The sequence below is a fragment of the Tenrec ecaudatus genome, chromosome 16 (genome assembly GCF_050624435.1).
Source record: "Tenrec ecaudatus isolate mTenEca1 chromosome 16, mTenEca1.hap1, whole genome shotgun sequence".
In the NCBI taxonomy this organism is placed as follows: domain Eukaryota; kingdom Metazoa; phylum Chordata; class Mammalia; order Afrosoricida; family Tenrecidae; genus Tenrec; species Tenrec ecaudatus.
Window position 1 is genome coordinate 104,455,928 of NC_134545.1, and position 13,243 is coordinate 104,469,170.

Here is a 13,243-nt window from a genome sequence, read left to right on the forward strand (position 1 = left end):
CCAAGTATATGTCTGAGCTTTCTAAGCTGCCTGGTACAGGAAATGGCATTGTGTGCCCAGCCCCCAGGTCCCCCTTGGGTGGAAAAAAACCATGGGAACCTGCACTTGGGGATCATGTGTGACAAGACCATGCCAATCGAGTCCAGATCTAGCCAAATGGGGAAGCATCAGTGCCGACAGAGTACAGACCCAACGTGCTGAGGTCCGACACCTGGGGCCCCTCCTGCACCCTGGCAGCGTGGCCCTTAATTGCGGGCAGAGTTTGCAGAACTCCACCTTGCGTGTGCATGGCATTCTGGGATCCACAAAGAGCAGAGGAAATGAACTGGAAGGCCAGAGGCGGGATGTGACCAGCCAGAAAGCAACACCCCCCTCAGTCAATGAGCTCACAGGACGATGCTCCAAGGAAAGGAGCCCCCACCCTGCTAGAACACACACCTTAACAAAAAGTGCCTGAAAGGGGGCCTGGGGTTTAGCAGCAGCTTCCTCTGGGGGAGGTTAGGGGTGGGAGAAGGGGAGAGAAAATAAGAGGAGGCTTCCCCTCTATTATCGTTTAATTCCATTACTCCACAAACTTCTTGAAGCCCACTCCGCTCATATTTCAGAAGTTCCTAGACCCTTTGGAGTCTGGGACGATGTACCTGTAGTCCTGTAGTCCTTTCGCATTGGAGAAAAGAAGCAATTTCTCTAAAAATATGGGGGAGGGGTTTCAAAAACATACACAGGGAAAAACAGGATTAAAAAATGGTGGGATTTCCCCCACGCACGTTTTGGGAAGCCCCCTCACAGCAGTTACCTTCGAAGCTAATAAGGATCTGAACTGAAGGCTGTGATGTCAGGGGCAGGGGAGAGGGGGGTCCTCACCGGGCTGTGAACCACAGGGTCGGAAGTTGCAAACCACCAGCCACTCCTCAGGAGAGAGAGGAGGCTCTCCGACTCTGGTGGAAACACGCTGAGGTCCTTCTACCCTGCCCTGCAGGGTCCCTGGGGTAGGAACTGACTTGGTGGCAGTGAGGGTTTTTGTTTTTTTAATTTAATGTTGAGGAGAGGGGATATGAGAGGGTCTTGTGCTTCACTGGGAGTGAAGTAGACTGATTTCTAAAATGAATGTAAAACTATTAGGAGTTTTCCTTTCACCCTTCCTCCTGGGTCCAGGCAGGGTGCACTGTCCCCTGGTGTCCACCACGTGCTCTCAGGCCAGCTCACACGCATGGTGCCTCACGTGTCACTCAACTCTGCTCCACGGGGGTTTCTGTGGCCCCTCAACAGGACTTTCTTCCAGGGCACCTATGGGTGTCATGAAGCATCAGCCCCCTGCTCGGTTAGCAGCCCATGTGTGAACCATTTCGACCCAGTAGGAAGTTCGAAAGTGGGCTGCAGAGTGTCTTGTTTAACAGCAAAAGGACTTAGTGATCCACCTAAAGGTGACTGCTCTGTAGTAACCTGTGAATCTTTACCCACAAGCCCTGGACAAAAGTTCACCCAGGCACGCTCGTTCCGGAGGGAATGCCAGCCAGGCTTTGGTGTGCACGCTCTTAATAAAGTGGACTGCCTTCACCTTCACAGACTTTGTTATTTAAAATAAGCGTGTTTACAAAAAGGATTACTTAAGGAAATTCTGTTCAGATTAAAAGCAGGGACTCTGATGAAGACTTAGAAATCTGGAAAACACTCTTATAAAAAGCAGAAGGGGGGAGGGGGCTGAAAAAATGCAAAACGTCTAAGGAGCCCCATTGCTCTGTCTACTGAGGTACGTCTTAATTTTTACCTCCACGCATTTTTACTATGCTTTTAAAATCCCCCCTGGGGCTGTAAAACACAACTGGCTCTCTGCTCATGGCCGTCTGCCTCCCAGAGCAGGCTGTTCTGAGGGCAGGCACCCTGCCTCTCCTCTCAGGCAAGGCCTTCGTGGTGGGTGCTCTGCTTCTCTTGTGCCCCCACCAAGCCCCTCTTGCCAGTCCCCCTGCCAGCCTGTGAGACCCCCTCTCTCCCCTTAAGTGCAAAGCCACAGGGTCCCGCCCCCGAGGAGGCCAACTTCACTCTTAGGTCTCCCCTTTTCCCTCCTTTAAAAATATTCCGTTGGTAGGCTGATAAGAGATCGTGAAGTTATTTATAAACACTCCAAGAAACTGTTTTCCCATTTCCAAATCCTAGCAGGCACCTACCCCACCCCCCTCTGGAAGGCACTTGTTTGCTGTCTCTCGTTCAGCTCCTGCACCCTCTGGACTCTCCTACCGGTACCATTAATCAAGCTTTTAACCCCATGAGCTTTCTGTACTCTGCCACACACGGGAGATTAAGCTAGGAAGGGGTTAATCACTCCACCCTGCCCTTAAAGGGCCACAAGTAACAGTTATCTCTCAGTCGGAGATTAGGTTTGAGTGTACCACCCAGAGGGGGGCTTCCAGGGAGCAGAGCAGGCCCAAGCAAGGATGCCTTGGAGCAGGGGACCCCATTTGTAGGCCTATTCCTGAGGGAGGGCTGCCCCTCCCATTCCCCCCCCCCTTGATAAAGAAACCATCTAATGGTTAGGTGGGGAGTCAAGTTCTGGCCTCCTCCCGAAAATGAGGCCCTGAGGTTGACAGCATCCTGCCTTGCCTTCCCCTGCTGCTCGCCCACATCCAAACAAAATACTTCTGTCACCCCAGGCGGGGGGTGGGGGGGTGGGGGGAGAGGAGATAAAGGCCCAAGAGGTTTCTGGGTTAGATTTTTGGGGGCAGTTTATTTATTTTTTTGCCCCATAACAAAATGTAGAGAATTAGTCAAGGCTGTTAACTGGATACTTGCTCTTCTCCACACTTCTTCCCTTCCCCCAGCCTGCCCCCTGGCCTGCCCCTCCCCACCCCCTAGTAAACCTGTGGGGACAGAGGAGGCCCTGGATCAGTGAGGTGGCCTTAGACCATTTGATTGACCAGAACACAGGGGCTGTTCCGAGATCCTCGTGTTCCCCCTGCTCCGTGGGGAACGAGCTACCAGAAGTGGAGCTCTCCTTCCCAGAACGGGGTGTGTTTCAACCCCAGACTAGATCCGTCACCCCGTGTGTTGTGGTGATCATTAATTCTCTGCCCCAGGGCCTGGCTCATGACTCCTCCAGCATCTCTGTCCCAAGAAACACATGCACAGCCCCAAAGACACTGCTATAAAAGAGGACCTTGAGTGCCCTTGGATTTTCTTCCTGGTGTCAGCCTGCCTGGAACTGCAGCCAAGAGAGTAAAACGGAAGCCTGGGGGGGAGGGGGCGGGGGGAGGAAATACCTGTGTACCTGCGGCTTGGGGAAGCAGTGGGCGCAGAAGTGTACGGCCTTCACCACCCAGGAGAAGCATCTGGGCAGAGTGAACATGGGAGACAGGGTGAGCTCCCACCCTGACTTATGGGATCTTCTAGAAAGAAGGAACCCAATGTGTTTGCCGAAAAGTTCATCCAACAAACCCAGCAAGTCCGCATGCCTCCTTAACAACCACCGCCCCTTTTCTCTGCCTACCTACACCCACACACACACGCACACACTCCTGTTTTGTGGAAAATCCAGGAAGATTCACCTTCTCTTTAATGCAATGGACATACCTGTGTAAGGGCTGTTCTATGGTTCCCTGTGGCTGCTGGGTAGCAGCCATGTACTTCGTACAAGAACCAACAAAGGGGGAGTGGGAGGGGCCTCTGCAGGGTGATGGTGACAGCTCCCACTTAACATGCTGTGGGTGGCAAAGGAAGGGAGGCAGGTGATAAGTGCTTCTCCTGGTGCTTGATACCCAGCAAAACAAGCCAGGGGCCCCGCCAAAGGAAGCGGGGCCCAGGTACCGTCCATCCTCCCCTCCACCAACAAGCTGCGTCTCTTTTTCCAAACCCCATAAAAGACATAAAAAATAACCTTTAAAAAAAAAACAAAATTCATGAGGACCGGGAAGTGATCGCAAGGAATTTCTTCTTGGGTACGGGAGAAAAATATTTTTGCTCCAAGAAGGAGGAAGGGAAAAAGACCCATCTGCTGAAATGCTGGCCCGCACTTAGGACACTCAGTGCAGACGAGTGGATGTTAACAGGCACAAGCCCCCGACCGGATCACAAACAAGAACCCCGATGGGCGGGTGGGTGAGAGGCCCCTGGGGCCGGGCGAGGGGCCGGGCCAAGAAGATAGACCTGGGTCGCATCCTGAAGGTGCCCAGAGCTGTCTGTGTAACAGGAGGCTGGGCCAGCCAGGGCAGCCTCCTCATGAAAGAGGAAGCAACCGCCTCCACCTCCCTTCTCCCCCCCGCCCCGCCTCCCCCTGGACATCTGAGTACAGACTCACCTGCCGCCAGGTAAAGGCATGCTAGGCATCCCTGTGGATACTCTCTCTGTCCTCAACGTAGCTCTTCCATCCCAGCCACAGTCCCATGACCCTCTTTGATCTGGAGACCCGATAGGTATCTCCCTGTCCACCCACGGGGCGCTGCTTCCTGAGAGGGGCTCTGTGAAGAAGGAATAACCTGGTCCCTTTGGACAGCTACGAAGACTGTAGTGTGCCAACAGTCCCCCAGGTAAACCAGTCTCCCAGAGACGTCCTTTCTCCTAAGAGTTGGTTTTCTGCCCACTTCCCTCTGCTCTGTTCATAGGGGTTGACCCTCTGGAAACACAAGGCCATCCCACCTCCCGCCTCGGCCCCCGAGAATGCCAGCCTTGGACCAATCCCTCAGTCAGTGAGGGTGGAGAAAGGGAGGCGGGACGGGAAGGAACACAGGGTGCTTTCCATCACGGGGAATGGGAGAGACGTGACCAGCAGAGTGGAGCAGGGCAGTGGAGAATGGCCAGAGGCCAGAGAGAAAGGTAAACAGAGAGGCCAGGGCTGAGGGCAGAGCTTGTAAGGGCCTCTGAATCTTATCTGAGGATAAGTGAAAAAGCATCGCTCTACAGGGTTCTATTCATACCCGGATGGGTTTATCGCAGCCAAGTGTGTCTACAGATGCCTCAGCGACGGGGAGCGGCTGCAGACAAGTCCTCTCAGGCGCACACTAGCCTTGGTCTCCCTCCTAAAAGGCCCTTACTAAAAAAGAGCACCTTGCTACACTTCCAAAAGTTCCGATGGAAACAGTGGCTCCCCAGGGGCTCTGCTGGGCCAGCTAAGGTGCAGGCAGAGGTACATTGCGGAGAAGGTGGTGACTGTGGCTGGAGAGGGCCGAGGTGAACCTCAGAGGACACCGGCTGACCGTGGCAGTGCATGACGGAGCTGAAAGGTGCACTGGTGGGGAAGAAGCCAGGGGAGCGTGTCCTTGGGTGTGCTAGCCCATTCTAACCACGCACCTGTGCTCACTCCTGGAAGAGCATGTTAGGGCTCTCCTAGGGGAATTCCATTGGGAAAGCTTACCCCGTAGGCCCTACAGCCCTGATCTTGCCCCATTCAGACTTATTTCTCTGCCCCCACCCCAAGCCCTCGCCCCACCCCACCCCAACTCAACATGGAAAAGAAACAAGATCCGAGTCCCTTAGGGATGCCAAACGTGGGGTTTTGATGGGGCGTGACTGGAAGAGCGGGGATTCTCCAGGAAGGGATAACAGAGAGACCCGGACAGAGAGCACGTTGAGAAACAAACAGCCTCACGTTTTGATAGTTCTAATGAAAACTTTCTCTACTTGTGCGAGCAATCCTTTTTGACCTGTCCTCTTAGGTGAAGGAGAACGAAGATTCTCTCCTCTGAATGCTGGGCCCAAAGAGAAGGGAAGAGCCGGAAAACTGTAGCGGGCTTGCACGCTGGTGACCGCTGCAGCCCCGTCCACCGTAGCCAAAGGTGAGAACGACCCACGTGGCCGCAGCAGTCCGTCCACGCGAGGGAGCATGACTCCGCCCCAGGGAGAGCAGAAGCCCATGGCGCACCATGGATGGACCTGGAAAACATCCCGCTGCCCACCAGGAGCCAGACCCAAAAGGATGGGCATGTCCCATCCCCCTTCTATGGAAGATCCAGCCCAGAAGTGGATTCCTGGTTGTGGGGGAGGGACCCGGTGGGGAGTTATTGCTTTGGAGGCTGAGTGTGTTTGGGGGACTACACTGTTTTGGAAATGGTGGTTTTAAAGGGGCCGAAAGGGAACGTTGTCCACAGTTGCAAGGGGAAGCTGGGGCGGAGTAGAGCCAGGCTAAAGGGAAGGATTAAAGGACAATGGCCTAGACTAGAGAAACCAAATTACAGGTTAGCTCTAGAAAGCACACCTATTGGGGGTGGTGGGGGGAGGGAGACAGGACTACCACTCCCACTTAGAACTCTCTAAGGCCAGACCCCCAGAGGCAACCAGCCCTGTATAGGGTAGGGAGCAGCATAAGGTCCCAGGCTGATTACTGTCTCCAGACATGCAGGAGAAATGTAAAACGACCCCAGCAGGCTTGGTGGCAGGGCTGGCCCAATGGGACCCCTTTCCCTTGCTCTTAGCACCTGGTCATTCACCGGAGCCTGACGCAGCCTCCCAATCCTCCCTCCGGTTCAGAAAACAGAACGGCTTGCAATATGGCATCAAGGAAACACACAAGGGATGATCCATTCATCCCTGGCTGAAAACCGCCAGCTTCATGCCAAGACCACAGCTGACCACCTGGCCCCCAACCCTTCCTGACACCTTGTCCAGAAAATGTCACCGCAGCCTGAAGTCCCCACTTCCTCAAAGTACTCTGCAGAATCACCCAGGAGCTTGCTTAACACCTGGCTTCCCAGTCCTACCCAGTCCTATCCAGCCACAAGCGCTGGTGCTAGGAGAAAGATTCAGGCTTGCTTATAAACATCTATTAAATCTACCGAGTCCACACGCAAACCAGGCCAAGGAACCAGCCCTCTCTGTGTGCAGCATCCAAAGAAACTGCCTTCGCTGACACCAAGGCCCCAACACTGTGTGACTTTGCCATCCACTGGCTCTCCACAGACAGCTTTCTGGGGAGGATGGGGTTCAGGTATCTCTTCCCCCCTCACCTCGCAGGCTCCAACTGACCCTCATCTATCCATCCTCAAGGGAAAATCCAACCAATCAGGTGCTTGCACACGAGCAGCAAGGCCCCAGCAAGACCCGAGCCCAGGGTTAAACACAATCCACCCCCAGCTCCAGAGAAAAGCCCCCTACTCCCAAGGCACTGCCCACACCTGTGACTCACCGGCCACAGAATACCAGGGGGCGTCCGTGCATAAAAGTCTATTTTTGGAACTGAAGGGGCCGCGGCGCTAAAATTCCACTTCACTTTTCAGAAGTCTCTCTCGGGCTGGTTTTAATTAAGCAGCAGCCCCGGATTCATCTCTGGGGTGTAGCTTTCCGACCTGGATTTTTAAAAGCACAGGCAGACCTCACTTGATCACAGTGAACCTTCTGCCCCTTGCCAGCCTTCTAGATTGCACATCAGTCTGTAACAGATGGATGGTGTGCAGCGCCCCTGTTTCGAGCCAGTGAATGGTGACGATCTTCTAAGGATGCGGGCCCGCTTCCTGTTTCTGGGTCACGCTTTGATCACCCTCACAAGACTTCAGGCTTTTCTGCGACACCATTACACGCTTCACAGAGACCGAATTCACTGATATCCAGTCTGTTCCAGCGCAGGGCCACCCTGCAGGACAGAGTTGAGCCGCCCCTCTGGCTGCCCTGGGCTTTGGACTCTTTAGAGCAGGTGATGGCTCATCTTTCTCCTGTGGCGGGTTTGAACCGCCGACCTTGTAGCTAGCAGCTCCACTGTGCAGCCCCTACACTGCCACGGTCCTTTATAGGCGGCAGCGCTGCGCAAACCTAACTTCCACGCGCACTGGGCACCCGACCCAACATTCATGTGCTTTACTGTGGAGGTCTGAAACTAAACCCACCATCTCCTCTCTGAGGTCTGCCTCCAGGACAAACAGAACTACTGTTTCTGTGTTGGCCGCTAACGGTACCAACGCCACCGGATAGCCCTGCCTGTCTCCAAACACCACCAGCTTGGGTCTCAAGCACCGGACGAAGATGCTTCAGGTTTTGACAAGAGAACCACCCAACATACAAAAAGGCACTTCCAGTCCTGCGGTGGGCTCTGGGCCATTCGCCCTCTGCCCTTCTGGGCTCCAGAGCACGACTCGGACTTCCCATCAGATACACGCCAAGACCTGGCTTGACAAGCTCCCAGTCCGAAGTGGGCGGCCACCCAAGGAGCCCGCTGGAGCTATCAGTGCCACCACAGCTCAGGGGAGCAGGTCAGACCAAAGTGGGAGGAGTCTGGCTGGGTCGTGTGGGGAGGGTAAAGCTCTTGAAACTCTTTATCTACTTTCTGTTACCTGTCTCCTCAGGGGGATGCGCTTGGTCAGCTTGTGCACAGCCGGCTGGCTGCCGAAGTCCGGCTTCTTAGTCGTCGTCTTCATGCGGCACAGGATGACGGTGACCACCATGCAGGCGATTAGGAAGACCCCTATGCAGTAAATGCCTATCTCCAGGTAGTCTGGGGAAGTGGCAATGTCCTTTTCTCTTACGGGAGCTGGATGGCAGGTCACAGGGCAGGGGGGACAGATAAGCAGGCCACAGAGTTAGGACACCGGACGTACACATCACTCCACATCAACAGGGATCGAGGAGACACTGGCCCATGCCCAGGACAAGGTGGGCTTCCCGATAATGCAATGCACTGAGAATGGCTTGGGCTGCAGACCCCTGCCCTGAGCTGCTTCCCACTATGGGCCCAGGGTCCCTCAATGCCCCAGGGCCCTGGGGGCAGCCTCAGTGGGCACCCGCGATCCAGAGAGTGGCTGCCACCACATTACGAAGGCGGGCTGCTGCCAGGTTACTCTCTCTGTTAGACAACAGCGTGGCGTGGACAACAGCCTCGCCCGCAGGCGGGGTAGAACCCTCGTCCAGGCTCGTCATGGGCCCAGATGCACCGAATTGGAAGTTCTACATTTTGACTGGTGCCCACTGAGGTTACAGCGCCTCCATTTTTTCAGACCAGCGTCTTCCCGGCGAAGACGTGGACAAAATGACGTGTAACCCAGATGAGCACATTTCCGCTCCACACGGGCATTCATCTAGCCAGCCCCTCCCCCAAACTGCTTCCGGATTCTTCATCAACTCCAGCGAAACCAGAACGCATCTGGTCTAAAACCAGTCGCTTCGTACGACTCAGAGCGCCCGTACGATTTGTCTTATTTTAACTTCCTAAGGAATAGAGGGATGCCGTGAGGTTAAAAGCGTATGACACTCCTCCATCAATAGGAAGCCGGGCTGTTAGTGCATCTGAGTCTATGGGTTGTCGTCATGGCAACTTTTCTCCGAATGCAAAACTTAATCGGCAATGGCGCCGCCCGTGTGGTATGCTGGCGATTCCTTAAGGCAGCGCATTCTTATAGAAGCGCCCAGCAACGCCCTCTCCTCCGTGCTCCAGGGTCAAGCCACAAGCAGTGTATTTCCAGGGAGCGCGTCTCGGCAAACTGCAGTCTCAGTTAACATGCCAGTCACTGCCAGGCAGATGGGTTAACAAGTGCCAACTGGGCACCGGCAGAGTGCGGCACTGCACGTAATAAAGCAAGCTCAACATAGGAGGCACCGGATGGTCTTAAGCAAATACATATTCACAGTGCAAATTCACAACAGGAGGGGGAAATAAATGAAGGCAATGGTATTCAAGCTGATACATTTTCGTCAGGACAGAAAAACAAAAACAACACACTTGCAGCAGAGCACACAACGCAACGGTGGGTCTATAGGGAACCAGGCGTACAACAGGCATGCAGGGAGGCACTGAACTCGGAAGCGGAGGCCTTCACAGCCGAGCTAGAGGCTGCGACGCAGACCTGCCCAGGAGGCGGCAAAGCGGCAGGTACATCAGAGCAGGCGGCGAGTAGCCAGAAAAGTCTGTTGAGGGCCAAGATGCCCACGGAAAAGCTCAGAGGCAGCAGCGTCTTAAGCAGGAGCGAGCTTTCTCGGATGTTGATTTCCGCAGAAATAACATCCAGCCCGAGACGGCAGGGGCATGCTCTGCGGTAAAAGCAAACCAAGTCTACTCCAAAGCAACATGCACCGATTCCCAAAGGTAGGCAACACACTGCTTCTGTACACCTGCCGGAGAGGTGCTGTCCCAGGCACCTGGACACACCCCGCGCCCCCCTGCCCCACGGAGTCACATCTGGTGACCATGAGGTGGGGGTGGGGGCAGGGGCGGAGGGGGCATGACTACGATGGAGAGGTGAGAGGCGTGGAGTGAAAATGGAATTTGGAGGGAGAAGGTGCAAAGTAATTTCAACTTTCCCTCCTTGAGATCAGGGGTTCTGAGCAATTGACTCGATGGCTCGCTTAAGAAGCGCGAGTCGGCCCCTTTGGGATTCCAGGGTGAAATTGTACGTGACCGTGGACGGGCGGGTGGTGGACTTCTTATTGTTGGCGGGTGGTTTTATCGTTAAAAGGCCCCTTTCTGAGAACAGAAGCTGTGTTCACTTGATAGCAATCAACCAGGAAGAAGGGAGACCCAAGGAGAGGAAGAGCGATATATACCTGGCAGAACGGTCAACCATGCAGAGTGAAAGGATATCCCAATAGAATTACCCGCCAAGCATGTATATTCCCCAGCATCCTCAAAAGTTACATTCCGAATATAGAGAACTTCAATCTCTTTGTCGGTGGTGTTAACACCCGCAGCCTAGAAAACAAGGAAGCAAGAGAAAAGGCTAGACGACACAGGGACGATTGTGGAGGGGGCCGTGGAACCACGAGGCGTCGCACCGGTGGGTGGGGGGGCCTCGGCGGTGCTAGGCCACCAGGAGATTCCGACTGCAGCCCAGCCACAGAGCCCACACCCGAGAGACGCGGACGGACACTGACCAGCTCATCTCCACCAGCCCGTCACCACACTGGCTTCACCACCTAGACATGCAAGCGAGATCAAGGGCATGGAAAAACCAACCACGGAGATTCATTTCCCTTTGCCTCCTCTTGAGTGTTTGGATTGAGGGACTGCTTTTCCGAACGTGGCAGCTGAAGTTCGGTGGGTTCTGGTCCTGTTGGCTGCAGATTTCCACCTTGACGGGAATGGGTGGCCCCGATCGAAAGGGCCGTGTTGCTCATCAACACAGCGGAGGAAAAGCCCAAGTGGAGATCTGGCAGGACCTCCTGCGCCCCGTGGGAACCAACCAGGGTGGAAGGTGGTCTTGGTTATCAGGCTCCGGTCTCTGCTTCCGCCTGGCTCTCTGGCCTCCAGGGCATGGAAGCAAACCAAAGCTAAGATGTCTCAGCAGCCACCAAACTGGACCCGCTTACTCTGAGGGGTTTTTTGGTTTGTTTTATTTTTAATGTTAGCATTTGAAAGAGAGAGGGTGACAGGCCAGGGAAGTCAGACCTTCTGACTATTATTGACTTGAGTGGAGCCCCCATCTCCACGGAAATATCAAAGTCAAGGGCAGGACCCCATCACCGTGTTCTGATGGGCAGATTCCTTCACACCACCTTGGGGGGTAGACACAGGCATGAAGCCTGCTGACAGGCCAGTGTCATGAACGCACCAGGCACACAGATGGACGTTTAAAGCGGTGCTCCTGTGCAGGAAGGATGGGAAATGTGCAGCCAAACAGGGTAACCCAGAACCCGACGCCGTCGCCGAGCCAATCTGGACTCACTGAGACCCTACAGGGCAGGGAGAACTGCCCTGTAGGTGTTCCCAAGGCTGTGAATCTTTCGGAGAGCAGACTGCCACGTCTCTCTCCCGTGGTGCGGCCGGTGGGGTTGATCCGCCGACCTTTCAGGAAATAGCCGGCTGCTCAGCCTCGGCACCACCAGGGTTCCCGGACCCACCAGAAGCAACCACATGCAAACTGGGTGGGGCGGAGCGGACTCCTGATGCAAAGAGCAAGCACTCTGAACGCCGTGGGCATTTTTCCATGGCTGCCGGCATCGCGCCAGCCGCGTCACCAGAGAAAGATGATTGTCGATACACCAAAGCCACCAGAGTTACCCTACAAGCTGCCTGCAGTCTCCCCAAAGCACCGGGCCTTTCCAGCTTCTCTACTCAGCTTTCTTTTAAAAAATAAAATAAAAAATGAGTAAACAAATATGAAAAGAAGCAAAAACAAAAAACATTGTTACCTTGCTGTTTGGGCAGGACAGTGAGCCAGGCAGACTGGTTGGCCTGCCCTATATAATTGGAGACCTTACATATATACTCCCCAGCGTCCGCCTCAGTCACATTGAACAGGGCCAGCACTTCGGCATTGGAACTATTTATCCCCGAGTGCTGGAACAGACACAGGAGAACAATATCAAGGCCCACCAGGAAGGGGGTCCCGCCGTCTAGGGTCCCACCACCAACACACCACAGGGGAACGACTTCCAGGATCTCTAAACAGCAGCAATCAAGGGCTGTGGGTTTAAAAGATAAAGTAAGGCAACTGGTAGGGGATGGACACGACCCAGGGACAGTCGGGGAATGGTGTGGTTGGGGCAGAACGTGTCGGGGGTCCCCCACGATGGCTAGCCTGTGACAGCGTTCTTGCTCAAAAACCATCTTCAGCTTGACTAGAGGGAGGATTCTGCTGGCTGCTGTTCTCAGCTGAGCAACCTGCGATTCTGGCGGGAGGGTGCTTTTTAAAGGGCCTCTCTGTGTGCCCAGAGGTCTAAGGGAGGCAGGAGGCAGCAGGGCTAGGGGGCAACGCAAAGATGTCACTGCTCCTAGATCCCATCATCTCAAAGAGCAAGTCGGCTTGGGGCTGGGTGGAGGGGAAGGGGAAATCGAGCCAGAGAGAGGTTGATGCTACTTCAATGGGGAATTCCAAGGAGCCAAGCAAGAACGACAAGGGAAAGAAAATATTCGGGTTCAAACATTTCGCTACCCCGTGCTGCCTCCACGGAGCGTGAGTGGCCCCAAAGGTGAAGGGTTTGGTTGCTGTTGCTGCTGGTGGTTTCGATTCAGGTTTAGAAACATCTAGATCCTCTCTAAAGGTGGGCAGGGACATGTGAAGCCAAGTGTCATTTTAATCAAAACCAACATCGGAGCAGAGCAAACATCGGCACAGGGCCTAGAGCTTCTTGGACTTTCTCGTGTACCCCATTCTCGCCGGCCCTGTCACCATCCCCACCCAGTCTGGGAGACCCGATCATCATCCCACCTTTTCATAGATGCGCAGCTGAGTCGGATGTCTCCTCCAAGATCTCCAGGCTCATAAGGAGCTGAACTCCTCAGCTTCCAAGCCTATATACCACACCCTCCACCCGCCCCCCCCAACACCCACCCCGAGTCTTCTGGAATATTCAACCAACGGGCCACCCCAACAATGCGACTCATCTCCTCCCAAGTTCA

At 54.6% G+C, this 13,243-nt stretch overlaps 1 protein-coding gene across 10 annotated transcripts in view; it reads right to left on the reverse strand.

Annotated features, from left to right (window-relative positions):
* Nucleotides 1-13,243, reverse strand: part of FGFR2 (fibroblast growth factor receptor 2) — a 123,321-nt gene that overhangs the window by 28,649 nt on the left and 81,429 nt on the right. For 5 of the 10 annotated variants that reach the window (XM_075534921.1, XM_075534927.1, XM_075534925.1 and 2 more), the window contains 2 exons: nucleotides 10,450-10,594; nucleotides 8,247-8,443 (listed from right to left, as the gene is read on the reverse strand). In XM_075534921.1, coding sequence (XP_075391036.1) covers nucleotides 8,247-8,443; nucleotides 10,450-10,594 — 342 coding nt within the window. Of the gene's footprint in view, nucleotides 1-8,239; nucleotides 8,444-10,449; nucleotides 10,595-13,243 lie in introns of all 10 variants that reach the window. The other 5 variants (XM_075534920.1, XM_075534926.1, XM_075534924.1 and 2 more) reach the window with 1 other exon arrangement.